This window comes from Terrapene carolina, unplaced genomic scaffold (assembly GCF_002925995.2).
Source record: "Terrapene carolina triunguis isolate 2854851 unplaced genomic scaffold, T_m_triunguis-2.0 Scaffold56, whole genome shotgun sequence".
Classification (NCBI taxonomy): domain Eukaryota; kingdom Metazoa; phylum Chordata; order Testudines; family Emydidae; genus Terrapene; species Terrapene triunguis.
Genome location: NW_020664407.1, coordinates 609,092 through 636,085, shown reverse-complemented (window position 1 = coordinate 636,085; position 26,994 = coordinate 609,092). Strand labels below are relative to the sequence as shown.

At 40.2% G+C, this 26,994-nt stretch overlaps 1 protein-coding gene across 1 annotated transcript in view; it reads left to right on the top strand.

The window, feature by feature from the left end:
* The window catches only part of LOC112118940 (LYR motif-containing protein 4), a 138,225-nt gene that overhangs the window by 39,447 nt on the left and 71,784 nt on the right, over nt 1-26,994 (top strand). Inside the window, 1 exon segment of the mRNA XM_026658875.2 lies at nt 9,477-9,597. Coding sequence (XP_026514660.1) covers nt 9,477-9,597 — 121 coding nt within the window.

Sequence of the window (26,994 nt, the reverse complement as noted above, 5' to 3'; positions counted from 1 at the left end):
GTGATATGTTCCATTAAGACATTATTTTTGTTCACAATAATAGATATGGGGAAATGTCAGCACATTTATAAGGCCTCCTTTGGAAGATGACTTAAACCATTAGCATGTTTTGAGTATTGATAAATGCAAAATGTTGAGACTCTCTAACATTATTACTTGACCAGAATTATTTTGAAGGGAAAGTGCTGTGTAGTAAAAACAAGTGTGCCTATGCACAGTGTTTTCAACTCATTTTTTGCACTCCATTTTAACAAATAGTTCTTTTAACTTTTGTACCTAAGACTTAAAGAAAAACTGCAGTGATTATATATATGTAAATTTGACCTTGCATAAGTATTTTCTAATAAGAATATCTGAATCCCAGAACCGCAATTATTTTCTGATCTATACCTGTTGCAGTTTCAGTATTTCTATAGCAGGCAATGGTTCAGACTTCACTCCTTGGAAGCTGCTATTTTGAGAGGAATTGACACACAATAAAATTAGGGTTACCATATTTAAACAATCAAAAAAGAGGACAGGAGGAGCCTCGCCCCCGTCCTGCCCTAGCCCTGCCCCTTCCACTTCCTGCCCCCCTCAGAACCCCCAACCCTCCCCCCCACTCCTTGTCCCCTGACTGCCCCCTCCTGGGACCCCTGCCCCTAACTGCCCCCCAGGACTCCACCCCCTACCTAAGCCTCTCTGTTCCTTGTTCCCTAACTGCCCCCTCCTGAAACCCCCCCCAACTGCCCCCCCTAGGACCCTACCCCCTACCTGTACCCTGACTGCCCAAAACCTTACACCCCCAGACAGCCCCCCCCCCCGAACTCCCGACCCATCCAACCCTGCTCCCTGTCTCTTGACTGCTCCCTCCAGATCCTCCCTGCTGCTTCTATGACCCCCTGGCTCCCTTACCGTGCCGCTCAGAACAGAGTGCTGCGGAGCGGCGCGCTGGGCAGCAGGGGAGGGGGAGTAGGAGCTGGCGGGGGAGCTCCAGACTGCCCGAGGCCCGATGCGAACAGCCAGCCGGTGATCTGCGAATGCGGGGAGGGGGAGGGAGGGAGGGAGAGAGAGGAGGGGAGTGATCTCAAGTTGCAGAGGAGAGGAGGGGGAAGCGGAGGAGGGGCTCTGGCTGCCAGAGCCCCGTGCGAGTGGCATGATCCAGCCGGCTGCCCTGTCAGCCGCGCACGCTCTGCATGGGGGGGGAATCCAGACATTTACAAATTCCCCCCGGACGCTATTTTTAACTCAAAAAAGCCGGACATGTCCGGCAGAATCCGGACAAATGGTAACCCTAATAAAATTGAAGGATACTTGAGCTGCATTTTAGGGAATAGCAAAAGCCGAAGCTTTAAAAGTTAGTTTTAAGGTAAATTTGTGTGCATTAGGAGAAAACTATTGTTTTTATTACTGTTTTTGGCCAGTACTGTCCAAGATTTGAAAAGCTGGTAGCTAGTGCCCATTGCCTGTGACATTGTATCTTGAAATGCATTTGCACAGGAACTGTTTTCCACATTAACCCCAACCACCTTCGATGCTTTCTACTTATGTGCAGCTGCTGCCTGATTAACACCTTGTGTAGCCATGTAGCTGCAGTGCCTTTGGTCTCAAATCTCTGTACTGAAACTATTAACCATCTACATTATACTTTTGGTTTAATTGGATGTTAATTGCATGACAGATGCAGATAAGCAGAGATCGCAGAAGGTGGTTCAGGGAAGGTGTGCATGCAGGATAGAGCACAGTGACTACATTTAATACACATTTTTATTCTGGGTTTGTGGTTACCATTTAACTGTATGTTGTGATGGGTTGGATCACAGAAACCCCCTTGGGAGCTGCCACCCGATGTGCAAAGACTACCTCTGTTCCTGTTTTCCCTGCCAGCTCAGGACTCCAGCACCCTGTCTTGCTGAGCCAGACACTCCAGTCAGCTGCAACAAAGACCCAGGGTCTGAATCACTTGCCCCAAAGCCGCAAGTTTACCTGAAAACAGCTCACAGAAGTGTGCTTGTCTTTAGCACTCAGATGCCCAACTCCCAATGGGGTCTAAACCCAAATAAATCCGTTTTACCCTGCATAAAGCTTATGCAGGGCAAACTCATAAATTGTTCGCCCTCTATAACACTGATAGAGAGATATGCACAGTTGTTTGCTCCCCCAGGTATTAATACATACTCTGAGTAAATTACTAAATAAAAACTGATTTTATTAAATACAGACAGTAGGATTTAAGTGATCCCAAGTAGTAACAGACAGAACAAAGTAAGTCACCAAGCAAAATAAAATAAAATGTGCAAATCTATGTCTAATCAAACTGAATACAGATAATCTCACCCTCAGAGATGATTCAGTAAGTTTTTCTCAGACTGGACACCTTCCAGGCCTGGGCACAATTCTTTCCCCTAGTACAGCTCTTGTTGCCGCTCAGGTGATAGCTAGGGGATTCTTCATGATGGCTCTTCTCTTCCTCTGTTCTCTTCCACCCCTTTATATATCTTTTGCATAAGGCGGGAACCCTTTGTCCCTCTGGGTTTCCACCCCCCCTCACTTGAAAAGCACCAGGTTAAAGATGGATTCCAGTTCAGGTGACATGATCACATGTCACTGCAAGACTTCATTACTCACTTGCCAGCACACACACATACAGGAAGACTCACAGGTAAATACAGCCATCTGCGGATAATGGTCCTTGTTAATGGGAGTCATCAAGATTCCAAACCATCATTAATGGCCCACACTTTACATAATTACAATAGGCCCTCAGAGTTATATTTTATATTTCTAGTTTTAGATACAAGAGTGGTACATTTATACAAATCGGATGATCATACTCAGTAGATTATAAGCTTTGTAATGAATCCTTACAAGAGACCTTTTGCATGAAGCATATCCCAGTTACGTTATATTCACTTTTTACCATATTTTTCTAAAACTATCCCAGTTACATTATATTCACTTATTATCATGTTTTTATAAAACCATATAGACTGCACAACGTCACATATGTGTTCAACAATTCCAGACAATATCTGCAGTAAAGTAGAAGGGAAGGCAGTTTCTGTTAAAATGGTGCTACACTTAGATGATAAAATGATTTCAATAAGACACTGAAAAATTACCTGAAAACTGCTTTCATAGTCTCCTACTTTTTCCCATTCCTGGAAGTGCAGATTGAGTTTCCGCTGCTGCTGGTTGTTTGTTAGTAAATACTTTTCACTTATATAATACCTCTTTGTCAAGGATCTCAAAGAGCTATACAGAAGTGGTTAAGGAAAAATTACATATGTTGTAATTCTACTTCTCTGAAGAAATCTTTTTTCATAATTCTCATTGCTTGGTCCTGACATCTTGGTGCAACTTCCCAAGCTCTAAAGGTTATTTTTAGTTAGTGGTGTGAGGTAAGAGCATGAATTCTGGTAGCTATGCAGTACCCCAGTGCGTAGCCTTCCAATCAGTTCCTGATATGGCAGGAAGAGAAGACATCCCCAGGAAAACAGAATGGTTGACAAATGAATGCCTCAAAAAGGCAGAACAATAATCATCAAGGTGTATGATAAACGCTCTCTCTGAAGGGCTTCCCAACAAACTGTGAGGGGAAGTGAGTGACCGAAATTTCTGCATGAAAATACCTTCTAATTCTTCATTGAAGTTATGTAATTTTTCCCTTCTGTGAGCATTACAGCTGATTGAAATGTTTTAACTGAAAACTAATTTCAGTTTCAGTTTTACTTCAAAAACAAACTTTTTATGCAGGAAATTTTGAAAACAAAAACAAAAAAAAGGTTGAAATTTCCCACAAAAAATAATTGGTATTTTCCAACCAGCTCTTCTAAAGTGGCCATCTGTAGTGGAGATTCGCTCCTGGAGAATAAGTAGTCCAGGGAGGGGGAGGAGGGAATGAGTTTCCCAAAGGTAAAAACCTGCAAGCAGTAACCAGGCTAAGGACAACAGTGTGAGTAGTAAAGCAGCATTGTTCCCCAAAGCATCAGGCTTAATATTTCAGTGGTCTGTAGGGCATGGGCAAAAATCAAAACTTTAAAAATCTGGCCATAAAGGACATCCCAAAAAGACTCCAGGGGAGAGTTAAAATTCTGTCCTTGTGTAATTTACCTAGAATAGACTCTCAGTAATTGCTGTGGACAAATTCTGCCTTAGACTCATAGACTTTAAGGTCAGAAGGGACCATTATGATCATCTAGTTTGACCACCCGCATGATGCAGGCCACAAAAGCTGACCCACCCATGATTTAAAGACTTCAAGTCGCAGAGAATCCTCCAGCAAGCGACCCCTGCCCCATGCTGTGGAGGAAGGCGAAAAACCTCCAGGGCCTCTGCCAATCTACCCTGGAGGAAAATTCCTTCCCGACCCCAAATATGGCGATCAGCTGAACCCCGAGCATGCGGGCAAGATTCTCCAGCCAGACCCTCCGGAAAAAAGTTCTCTGTAGTAACTTTTAATATCCCATCATTGACCATTGTTACTAATTACCAGCGATGGCACGTTATTGACCTATTGACTAAAATCACGTTATCCCATCAAACCATCCCCTCCATAAACTTATCAAGCTTAATCTTAAAGCCAGAGAGGCCTTTCGCCCCCACTGTTTCCCTCGGAAGGCTGTTCCAGAACTTCACCCCTCTGATGGTTAGAAACCGTCTAATTTCAAGCCTAAACTTCCCAACGGCCAGTTTATATCCATTTGTTCTCGTGTCCACATTAGTACTGAGCTGAAATAATTCCTCTCCCTCCCTGGTATTTATCCCTCTGATATATTTAAAGAGAGCAATCATATCCCCCCTCAGCCTTCTTTTGGTTAAGGTAAACAAACCGAGCTCCTCGAGTCTCCTTTCATATGACAGGTTTTCCATTCCTCGGATCATCCTAGTGGCCCTTCTCTGTACCCGTTCCAGTTTGTATTCATCCTTTTTAAACAGAATTGCACACAGTACTCCAAATTAGGTCTCACCAGTGCCTTGTATAACGGAACCAGCACCTCCTTATCCCTACTAGAAATACCTCGCCTAATTCATCCCAGGACCGCATTAGCTTTTTTCATGGCCACGTCACATTGCCGACTCATAGTCATCCTGCGATCAACCAGGACTCCGAGGTCCTTCTCCTCTTCCGTTACTTCCAACCGATGCGTCCCCAGTTTATAACTAAAATTCTTGTTAGTCATCCCTAAATGCATAACCTTACACTTCTCACTATTAAATTTCATCCTATTACTATTACTCCAGTTTACAAGGTCATCCAAATCTCCCTGCAGGATATCCCGATCCTTCTCCGAATTGGCAATACCTCCCAACTTTGTATCATCCGCAAACTTTATCAGCCCACTCCTACATTCGGTTCTGAGGTCAGTAATAAATAGATTAAATAAAATCGGACCCAAAACCGAACCTTGAGGAACTCCACTGGTAACCTCCCTCCAACCTGACAGTTCACCTTTCAGTACAACCCGCTGCAGTCTCCCCTTTAACCAGTTCTTTATCCACCTCTGGATTTTCATATCGATCCCCATCTTTTCCAATTTAACCAATAATTCCTCATGCGGTACCCTCCCTCATCCCCCCCCATATTTTTTGTTTCTTGTTCTCCCGGCCTTTTGCATTAATTTGTTGTGATGGTTTCCAACACCCATTATAATAATTTTAATGCAAGAGATTGCACTGCAGTTAGCTTGCTATTTTTGTTGCAGCAACTGTGTCATTTCTGAAACCTGCTTGCTCTGGCTGACAATGTAGCACATGCTGCAAGACTCATTTGAATCAACAGGAGCAAAAGGTGTAAGGTATTATATCTACAAATAACTATTATGCCTGGATGAGTTTATTTTTATTATTATTTATTAAAGGATATACAGATACTCTACCCTCTCACTTGTAAATCCTGTACCATATGAGAATACAGATGAATTTGTGCTGTGCTGAGAATCAATGTAATCATGATAATTAGTAGTCAGTCTGTAACTCACTATGAGCCAAACAAAGGGATTTCCTTGGAGCAGCTATTCTCAAGAGAAAAACAAGTGTGTGCAAGAGAGGGCATATGCTATCCATGTTTCTGCATATCCTTGTTTCTTGCTACGTACAGTATGTGTGTTGCTATTATTTTAAGAGGGCTCTGTTGTTCAGAGACCTGCAGAGGTACTGCAGCCATAGTGTTACTGGTGGCTTTTTGTATAAGCATTGTTAAGACCTAGAAGCATGAGAAGAGGATAAAGATTCAGAACTGAGGCTGTACAAAACAATCAGTTTTTATCTTTTGTAGAATATGTTACATTGAGAAGGGCTAAAATATATGTTAACTTTTTTTTTTTTAACACAAATCTTGGAAGAGTAGAATAGGTTGGGTTTGGAAACTATGTTTACCTTATACCTCCCAAAAAGGAAGAAAGGACAAGCTTACGGTTAACATACAGGATTGGATGTTAAGAGATACAGGTTCTGTACCTGGCTTTGCCACAGACTTCATGTGTGACTTAAGGCAAGCCACTTGAACTCTCTGCTTCCGTTTCCTCGGTGCCTTACAGAGGTATTGTGAAGCTAACTAATTTTTGTAGAGTGCACTGAGATATAGCACTTTCCATCCAAGGATGTATAGAAAGTTTTAATAATAGTAAATTGCAACAAAATTTTGTCTTCCTACTACAGCTATTTGCACTTTTAGGTTAGGCCCCAATTTTGCAAAAGCTTAAGTACATGTTTAATTTTAAGCACGTGAATAGTCCAGTTGATTAGTTGGAACTACTCACATGCTTACAGTTAAGCATGTCCATAAGTCTTTGCAGGACTGGGATATAAAATGGCAGCTAACAGATTTACAGGCTTGTAGAAATTAGAGAAGGAAAAGATAACACTGGGTAATCCTTTAGTCAAGTCTGCTCAGGGCCGTCCCTAGCTATTCTAGGGCCCTACGCAGCCCCCCTGTGGGGGGGAAGGGCCCAGGCCTCCGCGGGGGGCAGAGGTGGGAGGCCTGGGGAAGAGGCGTGGCAGGGGCTGGAGCAGCACGCAGCTGGGCAGGGCACCAGGAAATTTGGTGCCCCAAGTTTCCTGGTGCCCTACGCAGCTGCATACTTTGTGTATGGGTAAGGATGGCTCTGAGTCTGCTGCCCATACATGTTTGTTTCTTGCCATACACAGTGTTTAGACAGTAAATGTGAACTGTTGTGCCAGTTCTTAAATACATCAATTTTCTTTCTAAACAACTGTGTTTGGTGTATTGAGTGAAAAACTAGAAAATGGATAATAAATCCATCGTACATATAAAAGAGCAAAAGCAATCTGGGGCCAAACTGACAGACATGCATGTGATTACTCCCATTAAAATCAATGGGGCCTACTCACCTTGGTAGAGTCACTCACATGAGTGTTTGCAGAATAAAGCTGGATAACGAACACCAGTTTTTAAATAAATAGAAAGTGTACGTTAGGATTGTATATCTTCCAGGAAACAACCACTGAATTTTTTTTTTTCCTTTTAAGAAATAGAGTATATTTAAACAAACACGCACCCCAGATGAAGAGCATTTTCCTTATCCAGTCATTCATTATCAAGCAACAAAATTAAACGAAATCTCAACATTTTTTGGTTGTATGCCCCAGAATAACTAAGCAGCTTCCCCTCAAAATCTTTCTAGGACACCAGCTGCAAATAAGAATGAGCTTCCATATTTAATAAATTCTATTAACTACACACACATCCATGTCACATTATAGGTGAACAGGCCCTAATTAAAAGCACACACCATCTGCTGGTTTGTGGCAGCAGGGTAGCACTCCATAAGCACCCCTGGTTCCTGTGATTGAAATGTATTATTTATGAGCTCTTACAAAAATATGTCACTTACCTCATGGAAACTGCGTTAAGAACTGGATGGCACCATCTAATGGTATGGTAGTGAAGCAGGTTGTTAATCTTTTTTCTTAAGAATATTCTCTTTGCTCTCTCTCTAGATATACATATTTGGGGTGGAGGAAGGGGTTAATGATCAGATTTCCAACAGTTTCATGTTGGACCTGAAGCTTGCATTTCACTTTTGTATGAGATGAAAAGTAATCTTTGAAAATATTAAGCTATTGGAGTGGTTTTCATTGTTTTTTTCTTTCTGAGCAAAATGTTTAAGTTTGAGATAAATATGTTTATTGGTGTGAGGCATTTTAAATGGTGATAGACAATAATAGTGTGAATTACAAAGATACCTGAAAAGGATCAGCATGCACCAAATACCTTTATAAGCTGGCCTCTCATAAAAATATCTACTGGTCAATTGGGAGTGTCTTTTAACAAAAATGAAATCCGTCTAGTGTTTGTTAAGGGATTCATTGCAGATTGTACCAAGATTATTTGTTGGCTTTTAAATAAGGAGAGAGAATTCTAATCTGTGTTTCTAATGGTCCTTGGGACCTAAAGTTTTGGACACTTTTCTGTGTTGCCTTGCAAGGGTGGAGGCCACATCCTCTTTCCCACCTGTTAGTGGGACTAGGGGCACTGTTCCTCGAGTGGAAAGCAAAATGCACGTTGAGAAAAATAAAACACATTTTTGAATGGCTGATTCAACAGCTCACCTTTGGTGACTTTCAGGTTACAAATTGATGTATGCAGTGGTTAGCATTGTGCCTGATGACCCTTGGAATGCCAGGAACAAGAATCCGTGCACTGATTCAAATCACTCTTGTGGTTCATATGACAAGAAAAGACATGACTGAAATATCCTTGTGCTCTGTAGCACTCATAACTAGCATCCAGCAGAAGTAGTGCTATTGTGCTACTTCAGGCTTTTTCTTTGTAGTGCCAAGCAGTGCTGCATCTTAATAGCAGTAACAGGCAGAGCAATAATGATTGGACTTTTCTTGTGGCTACTCGAATTGTTACAAGGAGACCTTTGGTATTAAAAAAAGTAAACAGAGAGCATGTAATAAGACCCTCCAGGTAGTTGTACTTAACTTAAAAAAAAAACAAAAAACTGCCTTGGTGAAGAAAGTTTAGACAACATGGGGTTTTCTATGTTTCTCTTGGTATTGTTAATGATTCTGTTTCCAGTGATGAAACCACCATCTTTCTTTCCACACATTAGGGAAGGGTGTGTAGAGGAGTAATTCTACAGTGTATTTGTGATTCCCCCATATGTTTATAATCTACAATAACATTCCCAGTCTGTTGGCATAGAGAAATGTTTATACATCTCAGAGATGACGTAGACATGAAGGAAATTGAAGTATATGAGGCACAAAGTTCTTCCACATTAAGTTCTAGTAAAGCTGGTTCTACAGTTCAAGGCCCTGACCATTGCTTTATAGTATTTACTAGGGCATGATAGGATTTAACCTGAACAGAGAGAGAGAATATAAAGTTTGAAGCAGATAAATGGACGATTAGTGTGTACAACTGTTCGTAAATATCCTCAACAGCATTTACTGCAGTAGCCAAACACTTTAAAAATTGTTTTGATGTCAAAACACTTACGGATGCTTTTTTTAATAATGTCTAGAACATATACCATCAGAAGGATAAGAGATGCCTTCAGAGAAAACAAACATTTAAAGGATTCAGAAGAAATACAAACACTAGTGAATAAAGCAAGAACAAACCTAGAGATTATTCATCGGCAGGTAAGCATACTTTAGTTCATCTCTTTTACTTAAGAATTGTAAAATGCTGAATGACATGTTCTTCTCCCCTAAGGGTGTAAGTCCCATGCCAGTTTACGGAATGGGGAGAGAGATCTTGTACAAGTATTATTGTTCACAAATGGTGGGGAGGCAGAGTGAGGGAGTGAGTGACTGGCACAGTATTCAGTTCTCCTTGATTGGAAGGATTTAAACATGAGTCCCATTAGTACTAATGGGATTCTACATACTGTTCTCTAAACTCCTTTGCTGTCCCTCTTTTTTCTGCCCTTCAGTCCTCTGCTGCCATGTGTTTTGTCTTTGCTTTTCCCTGTGTTGTGTTTTCTCTTGCTCTATGTCCATGTCCTCATCCCTTCTTTTCTGCCTTCCTTCATCACTGGCATGTTAATATGCTCAGGGGAGTGCCAGTAGCTTAAGCTTTCTTTACTCTGTTTTTGCCCAATTTGAAGCACAGTCCAGTAGGGTGTAGAAACAGAAGCATATCCAATCTTAACATTTTTGAATACGTTTGTGAAAATATTTTTTGCTTGTTTGCACCCCGGATATCATTGATTCCTGTCCGCTGTGTTCACACCACTGTGCACAGGGCTAAGGAGGGTAGCGAGATGATTCTTTGGAACACACATCAAACTTAACTGATTAATTTTATACATAATGTATTTTAAGAAGTTTTATCTTTAAGTTCCCCCCAGCCTCTTACTTCAGAAATGGAGCCTAGCTTACCATTTTCTTTCAATCCTCATGATTGTTTTACATTTGTTTACATTTTGTAGGCTTTCTTTGCAAGGAAAGGGGCTAGAAAGATTTTTATTTCAAGCAAAAGCTGAGATTGTTCTTCAAATTTTATTTCTCCCACGTTAGGGAGGGTCTGAGACTGCGGGCTTTATGGAGCCAAAGGACAGCCCTAAATTAAAAAGCTGGAAGACCGCTTGCTAAGTGGAGTCAACCATTAACCATTCAATAACAGCAGAAGAATACCTCTAATATTATTTGTTGAAAGAAGGTTTGGTCTTTAAAAGCATGGGGGCGGGGAAGGTGTCCCACTTGTATGACCTGCTGGTTGGCGCCAGCAAGCCGCAACTAGTTCAAATTCAAAAGTGTCTTCTAATTTTGGATGCCTTAACATTTAGGTATCCAACTTGACACACTTATGACCGCGCTTTCACTGGTCCCATTAACCTAAGTGGAACTGTTGGTGCTCAGGTCCTGCCTATGTCAAGTTCAATATCCTCAAATTGAGGCAATTATATTTAGAGGCCATGCTTGGGAAAATTTGTTCCTAAGTGATTTGGTCCAAGGTATCACTGTATGTCTGTGACAGAGCTTGGAATAAAACCCAGCTTTCCTTATTCTGAGTCCTGTACTTCAACCATATAATATTTATGTGACCAGTCCTCCAAAATCTCAATGGGGCTTTGCAGATTTGGGTCTTGGGTTTTATTTCATGTCAGTTGACATGGTGGGGAAAGGAAGAAAGCACTTTTTCTAACCTAACTGGTGAAAGAACACACACAATTGGTTAGGTCCTTCAAATGTGTACTTTTTTGTTTTGATGCCTAAAAAAAAAAAAGGAGCAGGGAGATAACAGTGGAAAGTTAGGTTAATCTCTGTTCTACATTCCCACTATCTCTTTCGGTTCCTGTTTATAAGATAATAGGGGCCAGGTAGCCACTAGCAAATACAATTGTTATATTTTTTAAGTGACATTGTCACAACACGAACATCCAGTCTTTGTTTGGATCTATGAAAACATATGTGTTTAAAGTTTACTCAGAACATGGTCATGACTGTTGTCATGACATCAACAGAACCATTTTAATCCATTAATTTTGTTCACCTTGTTGCTCTGAAGTATTCACAAAAAATTAATTTAATCTAGAAATAATCCTGTAGGGCCATATTTTGCCTTCAGCTATGAACATGCAAATCCCAGTGAAAATGGCTCAGGCATATAAAGACACAATTCCACCTGTAGGGGGAAATTTACAAAGGGACAAATGGCACATAGGTAAGGCTAAGATTTTGTCATTGGTATTTTTAGTAAAAGTCTCGGACAGGCCACAGGCAAAAAAGAAAAATTCACAGAAGCCGTGACCTGTCCGTGACTTTTACTAAAAATATCCCTGACAAAATGGGGATCTGCAGGTCCCCACACTGCCTGAAACAGGGCAGCTACACTGGGGCTGCAGGGTACCCCTGCTGTCTGCAGCTCCAGGAGGTCCCCGCTGCCTGTGGGGTGCCCCGCCACTGGTGTCAGCCAGGAGCTGCGGGGATTCCCCACGGCCGGAAGCTCGGGGGGTTCCCCGCTGCCCGCGGTGGTCAGGAGCTCGGGGGTTCCCCCACCACTGGCAGCTTTGGGGCCCCCACTGCCTGCAGTGGCCGGGAGCTGCAGGGTACCCTGCCGCCTACAGCAGCTTGGAGCTCCAGGGGCTGCCAGAGGTGGCGGGGGCACCCCGCAACTCCATGACCCCGCGGGCAGTGACTTCTGCCACTAAATCGTAGCTTTACACTCAACCCCCACTGATTTTCAATTTGAATTTTCACATTTGAAAATCTTTCTCTTTATATTTAAATTTAAAAATATTCTTAATTTGTAATGGTTTGATACATATAACTTAAATGCATTGTAAATCAGCAAGATCATTTAGAGATCTATATTTTTCTCTTCTCCAAAACCATTTGTTTCTTAATTTTGTTCTTTAATTTGTCTTGACTATCTTCACCTTTGCATTTGCTATAGGAAGACCTAAGTCAGTTTCTAAGTCTATAACTTTTAAGAGCTTTTACTCTCGAAGGGGTTTCTTTCATGTTCTAAGCCAACCTCCTGGTTCAAAAAAAGTCTTTAATTCGATTGCATTTTGAGATCACTCTGTAAAATTTCACGGGAAAATATATTTAAAAAGCAGGGGATTTTGTAGAAATGGAAGGGAAAATTCTTGTCAGATATGGAATATTTTCACTATTTTGGAAGTGTTAATTTTATCTAAGCATTTCTTTGGTCACCTTTTAGATTTATTTCTTCTTTCAGACAAGATAGAATCTCTCTAAGTCTGACTGTCAAAGGGTGTATATGTATCTATATATAGATATATTTTTACTGGAGTCAAAATAATAGCAGATGGTATGTGGTGAGGCTTCTCTTTAAAAACATAATCTAATAGAAGGAAATGAGTTTAGCAAGTGAATTTCAGAGATGTCTGAGCTTTGGGGGGCTTTGAATGTTGATATTTGGGATAACTGAAGCTGAATTAGTCTCTATACCAAATGAAAAATGTATTTCTAAATAAGAAAAAGTAATTGTCAGTGTTCTTTTGTGGAACAAATTATATACTTCAATGCTGGCAGCACTTCATCTATAAAGCAAGCTCTAAATATTATGAAACAAGTCTCTGCCTTGTCCTAAAGTACACATGTAAATTAGGGTGAAAGTACAAGAGACCTCCTAGAGTCTCTTCCATTCTGTGTTGCACTTCTGTTCCATGCACATCTGTTCCATGAAAAACACAATTTTTCTCTAACATCTTGATTGTTTATTTTCAGTCTTATTTTAATTGAACAATTTAATTAATGGCATGAACTGACATAAAATAATGGGTTTATATTTAAAACCAACCCTAAAACATATATAAATTGTTTTTGTTTTTGTTTTTAAACACAAAAGCAATGAAGCAAATATTAGATGTAGTGTGCATTTTTGTAAGTTTGGGGATTTATTATAATATAGCACATCTGGTGTTGCTGACTTTTTCATTGCATGTCGATAGAAATTAAATAATATCCCAGCTTGCTGACAATTTGTTGTTACTGTGAAATCAAATTTACATGCTAATTTATGGTTTAGTCATCAAAGTGACCACTGAAGTATAAGGTTCATAAATAACAATTTGAATCAGTCTAGTGGGAAATGTGAAATAGTGACAGATTACTGTCATTTCATGTCAGTTACCACAGTATTTTCCTGAATGTTTTAAAAGGAGCTTTATAAAGCTAAAAAGCATGGAGGAACATTAATCTCAACCTCTGTCTTCCCACACTTTCCTAGTTATTGGTTTGATTTGAAAATAGGATGGGTAAGGGAGGGAGCAGATCACAGATTCTTTTCTGCCCATAGCGCATGGTATGGAGGTTTTTCTTGTATCTGGTGTGCTAACAGCAGAGAAGGGGATTATACACTGTGACCAGCGTATTGTCATCATTAAAAGAGTGGAAAAGTTGCAGCTGTTAATGCCAGCATACAGTCAGCTCTAGACGAGCAGGGTAACTTTAATGTAAAATCCTTTGTATGTGGTTATTGAGACAGAATGAGTTCTACTGTCACCACTAGTGTGATATGGTGTCTGCCACTTGCTAATCAAACTGTTTCTATTTATGCTCCCATTACTTCTCTGAAGAACTATTACTACTGTTTGAACAGGAGGGGGATTGGAGAGGCTTCCCTGAAAAAATATTGTTTTTGTTTAGATTGAGGGTTTATTCAAGCCACTTTGAAGCTCATTTGTGTTGTATGTGTTCAAGTCCTAGCTAGTTCTCTTCATGACATCACAACAGCCTTTGATTTTCACTGCACCAAAATGAAAATCTGTATGGGACCAGTGTGTTTTGGTTAAATGCCTATTTTAATCCACAAAACTATTTATTATTATTTGTTTTCATCCTACAAAAGACTTCTTTTTAGCCTTAGACTGAAACTGGAAGGCTTTAGTCTTTTAGCTCTACATTTAAGAAGGCATTATTCTGGATTTCCCAACAGATATGAAGACTACAGTACCAATCATTCTTGTTTTGACATCATATCACTGAAGTACCCTTCAGTAAAAAGGTTTTGATGCCTCATTGCCTTTGCTTGTTCTTTCAAGTAGTCCAGAGAATTGTTCTTTATACAGAAGATTCTTTTGCAGAGTGACCAACAATACATCATAAACTTCTGGAGGAGCACTACGTGAGGGTTTCCCTGATTAGTGCTAACTTGTCTTCCAGGTATAGCCATGCTCTGAGTGAACAGATGGACAGTGATGACTCCTTTCTTTAATATCGTTTGAATTGTTTGACTTTCCTTTCTTATGTATATGAATGGAACTGTAAGAAGAATGTTTGAGCTATGACAATTCTATTTAATGGGCTGTGCTTATAATACTAAGTACAAAACGTTTAAAATATTTTTCACATTCACAGCATATTATGAACCTCTTCTAATCCTTGCAGTATTCTTTGGGGTTGGTAAGCATTATCCCCATTTCATTGAGATGAAAACTGAAGCAGTGTTGAGTGATACAGCCAAAGTCACTGTCAGATCCTGTATTAGAACTCAGGAGTTCCTATCTCCCAGTCATATGGTTATGCCACACCTGTCTTAATCTTGTAACAGTCTTGGTTTTTCCATTGCAATTTACTGTAATTAGTTGACAAGTATATTTCATGTTAGAACCTCTGTTTGTGTATACTCTACCTTTAGAACAATTCTCCTGGATTAATAGTTTGGTTTTTGAGTTACATTATATCCGGTGCAGTAGGGCATATCCAGAGTGCTTGACCTTCTTGACTCAGTCATTGCCAAAATGTCTCCTCAGCAGTGTTATGGATGCAAGCAACGACTTGGTGTTACCAGAGGTTATGGCTGATGAATGTACTAGAACAGCACTAGTATTATTACGAATGAGTAATAATATATCTCCAGCATAAAAAATGAAGCATAGAATATTTTGAATCTTTTCATTCTTTCAGCACCTCCTAAATGTTTTGGTTAAATGGCAATCTTTTAGTACTGTATGTGCTGTTGTATTCAACATTTTATTTTTAATGTTCACGGGTTCTTAGAGACTGTTAGAGGGGCGCAGACAATTTGAAGTGTAGTCAGTTTGAAAAGCAAAAACTAAATTTTGCTTAGCTACTGCACTTGCTTTTGGATCCCACTGCCAATTTTTTGTGGTTTTACTACATTTTCCTGTTGTTTTACACAAACGGGGCTGGCTGACTATATAGGGGAAACAATCGTCATACAGACACAAACTAACATAACGGAGAAATAAGGGTTTTTTTCCCCTCTGATCTTTCAGTTCTAATAATCTTAGTTTTACTTGTAACCGTGGCAGGTAAAATATTTTAGGCAGAAGTGGGCACGTACTTTTTAAGCATTCAGAGTGCTGGGTCCAGTCTACAAAATCTTTAATGGATTTGGAGTTCACCATCATATAGACCTTCTCACCCTCCAAGAGACCTACTTAGGCCTTGGCTACACTTGCACACTATACCACAATAAAGCCTCCCAGAGCGGTCTACCTCATTCCCCGTCCACACTGGCAAGACACGTAGAGCGCTCTGACTCCCTGGCTGGAGTGCTCCTGGTACTCCACCTCCCGGAGAGGATTAACAGCTGTTGCGTATTGGGTGAGACGCTTCAGTGCCAGTGTAAACGAGAAGTAACATTACAACGCTCTAATTGACCTCCGGAAATGTCCCATAATCCCCTTAACTGAAGTGGCCTGTCTTGTCTTTGTTGTGAACTCAGGACGCAGAAGTGCCCTTTCAAAGCTCCGTTTCGGAGTGCTGGCTGCTTATCTGGTCTGAGAAACAAACAGCTAATGTTTGCTTTGAGTGAGTGGGAGGGAGCGGGGGTCTGAACTTACAAGACAGCGTGCTGACACACTCTCAGCACCCCAAAACCCACTCTCTCTCTCCCCACACTCCCTGTCACACTCCACCACCACCACCACCCCATTTGAAAAGCACGTTGCAGCCACTTGAACGCTGGGATAGTTGCCCATAGTGCACCACTCCCAATGCAGCTGCAAGTGCTGCAAATGTGGCCCCGCCAGTGCGCTTTCAGCTCTGTGTGGACGGACTGTAGCACTTTCCGTAGTGCGCTCTCCAAAGGCGGGTTTAACTTAAAGCGCTCTATAGCTGCAAGTGTAGCCAAGCCCTTAGACTACTAAGCATTAGAGAGAGAATGCACTTAGCAGCAGAATCTTGACTATGAAACTTCTTGCTAGTAATTTTAATTTAAGGCTATAAATAAGACAAACATTGGGGTTTTTTTCCCCCTTGTTATTTGAGAGTTGCAAAATTATATAATATCTTTGGTTATGTAATGGCAATTGTGTAGCCAAGAGCACAGCATAGTTGGAGAAAGCCTTGAACCCCACATTCAAAAGGTTGTTTGAACACCCACAACATTCTTGAAAATTTTGTACTGATTACTGTTGATGCTGGGGGTTCATGAACCAAAAATCTGAACGTTTCTGTTCCTACTGACAGCAAATTATCTTTGTACACAAATGAGGTTTCTTTTTATCAGATTTGCTACTTGGAAAAAAACGTAAAGATGGCAAATGAATTTACTGCTTGCTTCAACAGGCTCATCTGAATTGATTTTATTTTAACTTTTTAACTCTTGCACGTAATTCTAAACTGTACAAAGAAACATATCTCAGAGTGCCTGTAATTATCTCCTTGGAATTTAAAAACTCCATGCAACATAGAGTGATAAGATTGCTAACGTAAATTCTGTATCTCTGAATGGAAAACCTGCTTTCCCCTGTTATTCCAGATAATCTACAGTTTGGATGGAGTACATTTCCGGGGAAGGGAGTGGGCATTTGTTTGTTTATTTGTTTATTTTCTTCTAAGCTTATGTTTGACTTTCATCTTCATCGTTTCCCCTCTCCCTCTTTTTCTCTGCCCTTTCCTCAGAACCATGTATGTTGTTTATCTCCTTATGTGGAACCCAGAAACAAAAGCACATTGCTCTCTCCAAGAGCCTTTCTGCAAGTCAGCAAGCAGAGCCATAGTCAGTAAGCTTCCACCTTTTCCCTTGAGGGTGACTCAGCATATTTCCCTATCTCGGCTGGCCTGGGAAATGGAAGCCCCAAACTTCATCCTGAACCCAGCTCTCCTGCATACCGACATGCTAACCCATCCCTATCGGCTTTTTCTAAAGCCTAATATTTATCACTTTTTTCCATTCTGTTCTTTTGGATAGCTCTCCCAGCCCTGTGGACCTCAGTGGAGTTAAAAAAGTGTGTCTGCTTTTCTCCACTATATTTACTAATAGCTTTCCTCTCTTGGCAGTTCATTACCACTTTACCTATGATTTTTGTTGTCAGAGATTTGTTATTTATTTGTATTACAGTAGAGACAGTTCCTGCGCCAAAGAACTTACAGTATAAATAGACAAATCACGGGGGGGGGGGGGAGGGGAATGACAATATCCCCATTTCACAGAAGAGAAACTGAGATATTAAGAGACTTTCCCAAGGTCTTACAGGAAGTCTGTGTTAGAGCTGGGAGTTGAATCCAGATCTCTTGAGTCCCAGTTCAATGCTTTAATTGCAAGACCAATCTTCCGCTTGGTTTGCAATTAATGTGGCTCACCTGTCTTTGAATTTTTTTACGTATTCAAGCTTGTGCTGATTTTTATCTTTCATTTGAAACCGAGCAAAACTTGTTTGTTTCATTCAAATTGCACTTAAGTTTGAGTTCATTTGAAAAGAGAACGCAAGAGGTACAAATCTGTCTGAAATGCAACTGCCCTTGTTTTATGCAGGCACCCTAGAAGCATGCAGTGAGACAGGGAGGCATAGAATGAAAAAGTGACTAAAAGCCTTACAACGGCTAAATTTTCAATATTGTCCCTTGGAAAGAGGAGTAGGTGTTCTCCTTGCTGACACTTAACACAGTGGTCAGTGAGGCAAGACAAATCTAATTCTAGAATTTTGCAAGAGGAGAAAAGGGAACCTGAAGTTAAAATGGGGAGAAATTAGATATATAGCTACAATCGTGTTTTATATTATAATGTAAGAATATGCACATTTTTTGTCTTTTAGCTGGTCATAGCTTTGGAAAAAAGGGGTAGTGTGGGATACAGGAAGTGAACTGGAGTAAAAGTAACTTTGAATATGCTTTGATAAATTTGAACAAAAATCCAGAAGGATTAATGTTTGGTCCGTCACAGGACATTATTAGCAAGGTGAGACCTACTTCCGACCAGTCTTCTCAAATAGTTTTTATCTTGGCATATGGTATAGTATTAGAGAATATGCAATATTGTAACAGATGCAAAAGCCCAGAGCTGTCACAGCAGTTTAATTTCAAACATCTGAATGTGCAGGAAGTGTAACAGACATTATACCCCTCTTCAGGTGATATCGCTCTCTAGGTTACACCTGTTCCAGTCTCCAGGGCAATGTTAGTCTTTAGGCTTTCAATCTAACACTCCTGATGGAAGACAAGGTTGTATTATCACAAATGATTTGCTGCAGTTTGTTCTGTGACTAAACTCAAAGTGACAGATTCTATATGTAATATTTATTAAAAACAAAAACAGACCCTACATTGAAGTAACCTTTAGGTTGTGACACCAGCCATCAAAGACAAAGGCAATTCAGAGTTAAAGGGTGAAATCCAGTCCATCCAAAATAAGTGTTACAATGGAAATGCCTATTTTGAAAACAAGCACTTTGCACCTGTAGCAAGTATTTCTATGAAAAATGAGACTGTTTTTGCAGCAGATGCTTGTAAAATTTATAATTTTGACCTTTTAAAAAGATTGTTTACAATAATGTAAACATGATTTGAACATTTTATGGACATACACAACTTCGCTTACTAAGGTGACCAGATTTTCAAGGTGGTGGGGAGGGTACACACTCACAGAAGGGTTCAGCAAAGCCTGGTGGTGGTAGGTATGAGGGAGATGTACCAAGGAGAGTTTGACTTTTGGGAGGTAGGGAGAAAATAAGTGTCCCACTACTCCGCCTTTCCTCTCGCAATCAAAATCTACAAAGCAACCTCGTCCTCCTTAAAACTCTCCTTGGCCATGATGCCTGCAAAAAACTGGACCGTGGTTAAGCAGCTGGTGTGGCGAGACTGCTGCCTGTCATGCGGACCACTGTTGTCTCTGGTTTACCTTGTGCTCCTCCGTCTGTTGTCTCACCTTTATACTTCAATGGTAAGATCATTAGGGCAAGCATCCTTTTTCATATATGTTTCTACCTAGCTCAGTGGGCCTAGGACCTCTATGCACTTCCACTATACAGATGAATAATAACAACATAGCACTACACAGAGTCAGTGAGCCTTTGATCGTGTGTGTGGGAGAGGGCTGTGTATAGGAAAGTGGCTCATTTTGGAGAGAGGAAGTGAGTTTGGCAATGTGCTAGTGGAGGAAGTTCGTGTTGGTACTAGAGGCACGCTTGCACTTAGCCAGCTCTAAATTTCACCAGCTCAGCAGGCCGGTGGCTCTTTGAGATGGCTGGAATTCGTGGAGAATTCCATTTTTGTAAGTTACAAGCAGGACAGGCCATGAAAATAGGCACATTTCTACTTTTTGGTGGTACGATTGTTTACCTGTTATCCCCTTGTACTTCCTACTTAGCTGTGTCCAGTGTCAAGATGCAGATAAATACAACTTCCAGCCTTTTGCTGCAGCAGTACTTCAGCTGGATTACTTCCAAATGAAACCACCAGTGGAAGTTGCACTCATAACTCAATTTAAATATAAAACTTTGCAGAGGAATAATAGGTAGAAATAACTCCTGTTCATTACAGTTCACTATGTTTGTACCATGTTTTAATCTGACTATCCAGTTTTATGTTGGAATCGGTGGTTCTGATTTGTAAAGCTGAATTTCTGATGTTAAACTATGTCCATCTTAAAGCTGAGCATTCTCACCTTTTAATGTGTGGTGTATGAGAGGGGCCAGCCCTGCAGCAGAGCAGAGTATTTATGGGAGAAATTTGGATTTATCAATCACAAGTCAACTCCCAAGAAGAAAGAGGTGGAGTGGTTGTGACGGGTTGGATCACAGAACCCCCCTTGGGAGCTGCCAACTGATGTGCCAAGACTATTTCTGCTCCTGCTTTCCTGCCCCGTCAGTTTAGGACTTCAGTGCCCTTCCTGGTTTGAGCCAGACTCGCTAGCCTGCTGCAAACCCAGACCCAGGTCTGAACCACGTCCCCTAACAGCTGTAGGCTTACCTGAAAGCAGCTAACAGAAGTGTTCTTGTCTTTAACACTTAGATGCCGAACTCCCGATGGGGTCTAAACCCAAATAAATCCGTTTTACCAGGGTAAACTTATAAATTGTTCACCCTCTATAACACTGATAGAGAGATATGCACAGCTGTTTGCCCACCCAGGTATTAACACATACTCTGAGTTAATTAATAAGTAAAAAGTGATTTTATTAAATACAGAAAGTAGGATTTAAGTGGATCCAAGTAGTAACAGACCGAACAAAGTCACCAAGCAAAATAAAATAAAACATGCAAATCTATGTCTAGTCAAACTGAATACAGATAATCTCACCCTTAGAGATGCTTCAGTAAGTTTTTTCCTCAGACTGGACACCTTCCAGGCCTGGGCACAGTTCTTTCCCCTGGTAAAGCTCTTGTTCCAGCTCAGGTGGTAGCTAGGGGATTCTTCATGATGGCTCCCTTTTTTTCCTGTTCCGCCCACTTGTATATCTTTTGCATAAGGTGAGAATCCTTTGTCCCTCTGGGTTCTCACCCTTCCTCACTGGAAAAGCACCAGATTAAAGATGGATACCAGTTCAGGTGACATGATCACATGTCACTGTAAGACCCCAAGCCTTCATTCCTCCCAGCCTGACTCACAGGAAGGCCTACCTGCCAACAGAGCCATCCACAGTCAATTGTCCTGGCTGATGGGAGCCATCAAGATTCCAAACCACCATTAATTGCCCACACTTTGCATACTTACAGTAGGCCCTTATAGTTATATTTCATATTTCTAGTTTTAGATACAAGAGTGATAAATTTATAGAAATAGGAGGAACACACTCAGTAGATTATAAGCTTTGTAAAGATAACTTACAAGAGACATTTTGCGTGAAGCATATTCCAGTTACATTATAGTCACTCATTAGCATATTTTTATAAAATCATATAGACTGCCACGTCACACCAAGAGTAGCCAAGAAGAAAGAGGTTGGGTGGTGATTTGTTTTTGTTGCTAATGGGAAAAAAAGCCTTTTCACAAGGCTCACATTTATATTATAAGTTATATTCATATCTGAATATGAATCTGACCTGGTCATAATTTTTCAATAATATATTTGGGGATAAAACATTGTATAAGTCCTTGCTGGAAAAATGGAACTTGCTATGTTTCTCTCCTGATATGGTGGGGTTTTTTTGGTTTGGTTTGGAGTTTTGTGAGGGTGGGGGAGTAGGGCTTGGTCTTTTTTTAAAATTGGTGACAGAAAGAAAGCAGGCTCAGGCTTGGTGGTATCGTAAACTGATCAAAGATGCTTCTTTCCAGAATCAGATTTAAAATGCATTTATCCAGGGCTTCAGATTTTCTGGGACAGTATTGTATCACTCCTGAACTTCAATCTGTGTGATTCAGGCTGAAGTTGTCGACCCAATCATTATCCCCCCAAGTCACCTAGGCTTGCAAACTTGGAGTGGTTTTTTTTTAATAACTTTCTTTTCTTTCTCCCCATACATTCAGGCATCCATCCTCCCATCAGCTCAACATTACAACCTTTCCTCTCTGTTTTTATGGCTAAAAATGCTTATCCTTGTCTTAGTTCTCTCCCACCTCAGTATCTGTGCTCCCCTCCGGCCCCCTCAACTTCCATTTCACTCCCCTCCAGTCCATCCAGAATACAGTCGCTAAAATCCTTTTCTTTACTCCATTTGTTTCTCCCATTGCTAACATAGCGAGTCCAAGAGTTTTGATTGTGCCTTCAAGGCTCTGCACAAGTTTATTCTAATTACATCACTTCTTACAACATCTCCCTTGCCTTGTTTGCATTATCAGTGAATCCAGCTTCACCTCTCCCTTTCTTGCCTTCCTATTTTCATGCCTTTGCTGCTTCCCCCTCTGCCTGGAACATCCTCCCTATCCCAGTATACTAGGTGCCAATGCCTTATTTTAAAATCTCTATACAAAGCTAATTTCTTGTATGAAACCCATAAACATTAACCAGTGTCAGTTAAAAAGAAAAAAAAAAAAAGCAGGATATGTAGTTAGTTAGATTTCTGTTAAAAAGGGCTTTATTTTGGCAGTGTTTTTCCATAAAAATCTATCGGACAACACATCCTCGATTATCACCCTTCTTCATTGTAATTTTATAATTTATAAAATAATCCAAATGCTGTTTGATCTCTGTCATTTGTTAGCAGTGGCTGAAAACAGAGAGAGTATGTGCTACTTTACTAGTGGTAGGAAAGAAATCAAATGTGTTTTATCTGATGTTGTATTGTGATGAAGGTAGAGGTCTGGGGAAGAAATCCATCAGTTTTTAATATCTGTATGTCAGTCTCTCACCTTTGAAACTTTAACCAAGGAAGACTCTTCCAAATAACTTGTAGTACAGGAAGAAGTTTAATTAATACTTACACAATCTCCTGGGTAATGCTGCACTGCTTCTCTTTTCAGCTCTGCATCTAGTGAGGTGTGCTCTTTTTTTGATCATTACAAGCAATAGCTGCAATGCCCTTCATCTTGATGGAAGGCATTATGCCAGTACCTTATTTCCAAAAGCAGGTAAAAAAAACCAAAGAATAATGGAGTTCAAATTACTCTGGTCACATTTAAATTCTGTGTTGCTTGGGTCACATTCATGTCTCTGTCAGGTATGTCAGATGTGTACATTTTTGTCCTGTATGTACACTGTATATATACATCATCTAAATGGTGAGTTCACATGAGGAATGTGAACAGTTATTATTATTTCCCTGGCCAGCTAGATAATGTATACATATGTACTGTCGTGTGTGTACACAATAAATGTAAATAGACACATGCGCACACACACAAGATGTGCATATTGTATATCCAAATGCATTGATCTGGGTTATTTTAACCATTTTGTCAGGTAATATGGTTACTCAGAGCACCATATGACCTGACCAGTTAGCCTTTCGTGTTAATACTACAGCACCTTGTTTGTGCTTTGCTTACTTTTAATGTTGACCCAGTGCTCACCTTGTCTGTTTTAATGATTTTAATTTTAATCAAAAGTACCTTGTCTCCCAGCAACCTAATTTCCCTGTGTATTTCTCAGTAGTGAATACTTATTGATGATCATTACTCTCTAACTGCTTGTGCCAGTGCACCTCTGGGAGGTTAATCAATCTTGTGCTTTTTTAATTGACATCAATAATGTGTTTATCAATATTTCTTAATTGTCAAGTTATAACAGTGGAACATCAATAATAAATCACGCCAATGGTGAACTTCACACATTAGACTTTTAAAAGTCTCCTTAAGCAATTTGACATATTGTAAATTGCTGTGGTGTGATTTGTATGTGCTGTGTGGGAAGAGGTCCAAAAATTGGTATGTAAAGTTATGTACTGTAGAATAAATAACATTAAAGAACCAATCCATTGAAATGGCAGTAGGATGGTTTTTGCCATAGACATTATATACTGTTATGAGGAAGGAGGAAGCAAATATTTTAAGGGCTAGCATAACGGCCCCAAGCAAGATTGTGAACCCATTGTGCTAAGTGCTGTACATAAACATAGTAAGAGAATGTCCCTGCCTTGAAAAGTTTACAAACTAGGTGAGACAAAGGCTGGGGGAAAGGAATTATTATTCATATTTTACACATGGGAAATAAGGCACAGAGAGATTAAGGACTGGATCCAGATAAGTAGATAAACACACAATTAACTTTAAGCATGTGAGATGTCTTATTTAAATGAATGAGATCATTCATGCTTACGATTAAGCATATGCTTAAGTGCTTTCCTGTGTTGGGGCTTAAGTAACTTGCCTGAGGTCACATAAGAAGCTTCTGGCAGGGCTGAGAATTGAACCAAAGTTCAAAGGAACTAAATTATAATGGTTACTGGGTCAAAGCCCATTAAAATCTAGATGTTTAATCAATCTTTTTATCAAGACTAAAGCAAATCAGAAAGCAAAGGAGTTGACATTTACTGTATCATGGCAGATTATGTACATTTCTTGGTTGTACAGAAGGATGTGTTGTGGGGACCTTGTGTGGAGAAAGCAGATCTAGAGTCAAAGGCATGTATCTCTTAGCTGGAAAATAAGGACCTGTATTCACAGTAGGGCTCAAATGGTGTTTACCAAATTGGTTTGAAACATGTTAAACCTTTCAGATTGACTCAGATTAAACGTGAGACTAATTTAGATTAAACATGCTTTGTCTGGCTGGAATGAAGAAGGTGAAATCTTATTTAAACTGAGTTTAAAAACAGTATTTCACACATTGGCCACCAAAGCACTGTTTAAAATCAAAGTAGCATGAACTTCGTTTTAAACCAGTTCAGCAAGTATGTTTTTCAGTACAGTATAGGCAGGTCCTAAATAATAACAATGGTTTCTGTTCCTGATGTATTAACATGTTTTGAAGCCCGAGTTAGTCAGAATATTGTGCTTGGACCTGGTTTTTTAATTGTATTAAGAGATGACATAGAGGCTGCTGAGAAATGAGGATCTGTAACAAATATCATTGCATACCGCCTTGCAGGCTAAGAAGTGAACGTGAGTCTCTTGCCCCAAAGTGTGCTAGAAGCCGTACACTGGTACTCACCCAGTATTGGTGCTTCATGCTTTTGAGTGAACTTTTCAGAAATGTGTCAGTCCTACTTTCAAAAGTGACTTGGGCACTTAGGAGCCCAAGTTACATTGAGAGTCAATGATATTTAACTTCCTAAATCACTTAGGCGCTTGCACATTTTACCCTTTTCTTAGTAATACTCTAGGCTTCCCTTCCCTACATTAATGATGAAGCCTCTTTGCTTGATTCAGTGTACCACCATTTCCCACTTTATTAATGCACACTCTCATTTGAAATGGAGCGGCACAATGTAACAGCAGGCTTCTTGTTTCTCACCGCCTTTTGATACCCGTTAATAAAAGCACAGACCATCTCTCTGTCTCTTCCATACTCTCAGGCTGAAAAGCTGAGTATTTTCTTTTCAAGTAAATACCCATCAGCCCTGCAGATCTATAAGCAGTAGTTGTTCTAGGGGGTAACATGTAAGCAGCCCAATACATGCATGACCTGAGAGAGGTTCTGAGTACCTGCAGTTCCCATCATGATGTTGTGGGAGGTGATACTATTTATTTGCATGGCAGTAGCACACAAAATGTCTCTGTGATGGCTCAGTGGTTTGAGCATTGGCCTGCTAAACCCAGGGTTGTGAGTTCAATCCTTGAGGGGTCCACTTAGGGATCTGGGGCAAAAATCAGTACTTGGTCCTGCTAGTGAAGGCAGGGGACTGGACTCGATGACCTTTCAGGGTCCCTTCCAGCTCTATGAGATAGGTATATCTCCATAAGAGCCCCCAGTCATGGACAAGAATCCCATTGTGCTGGGCGCTGTACAGACACAGAAAAAAAGACAGTTCTTGTTCCAAACCTTTGAAAAACTCATATTCACAGACTTTAAGTATACCTATTCCCAACTTTTTTTTTTTTTTTTTTGAGGGAGGGGGGCGGGGTAATTGTATCAGTTTACCAGATAAAGGGTTTGATCTTTAGATTCAGTGCAGAGCATTTACCGTTCCTATTGAAGTCCGCAGGAGTTTGACACAAGTGATACATGATAGTTTACTGTGAGTACTGGAAGAATATGGTTCATTATTTATGGCCAGTTAATTGATTTGAATGTTTTTTAAAACTGTGTACCTAAACAGCAGTAATGAATTCAGAGTACTGAAAGTGTTCATTTAGTTTCTTAATTTTTTCAGTTCTTATTTGCTGCTTGCTTGCTTAAGATTTCATTTGAAATTGTAAAAATTAGACTTCTTTATTTTACTTCCTGGCTTTTACTGTAAAACACGGACATTGATACTGTGTTTCTAATATAAAAGTGTCATGAAACTTGGAGAGAGGGAGGGAGAGTTCTGACCTATTTTTATAAAAGAAAATAAGGATAGGGGAGGGTAGAACACAGGAGCAGAGACCCAAAGTTTCCCACAGTATAGTAATAGATATGACCTTTAATATTGAGGCCTTTGGATCAAAGTTAAGTTGGCATTAAAATTTTCTAATAAATTCCCTGCTGAATCTCAAGGTTTTTTCCCCTCAAAGTTAATTCAATAAGGTCACAATAAAGCGAGTGCTATCTGTGTTATTGTAATTGCTCTCAGCAGGCTGGTAATATTATTGCACAGAAGTGCCAGCTACTGTGCTTTTATTTCTCTCTTCAACCACGCTCCTTCCTACATACTCCCTCCCCTCGTCTCTCAAGTCCACCCTAAATAGGAAATGAAGCTGTTTTAAATGCCATTTGCCTCTCATTTAAAATGCTTTTACAGTGATGCTTTCCTGAATCCTTTGCAGCGAAAGAAATAAAAGATTAGTTAGACTTCTTGTGGAATAATTGGAGACTTTTATTTCCTTTCTTTAATTCTGCTCCAACCTTTAAGCATTGGA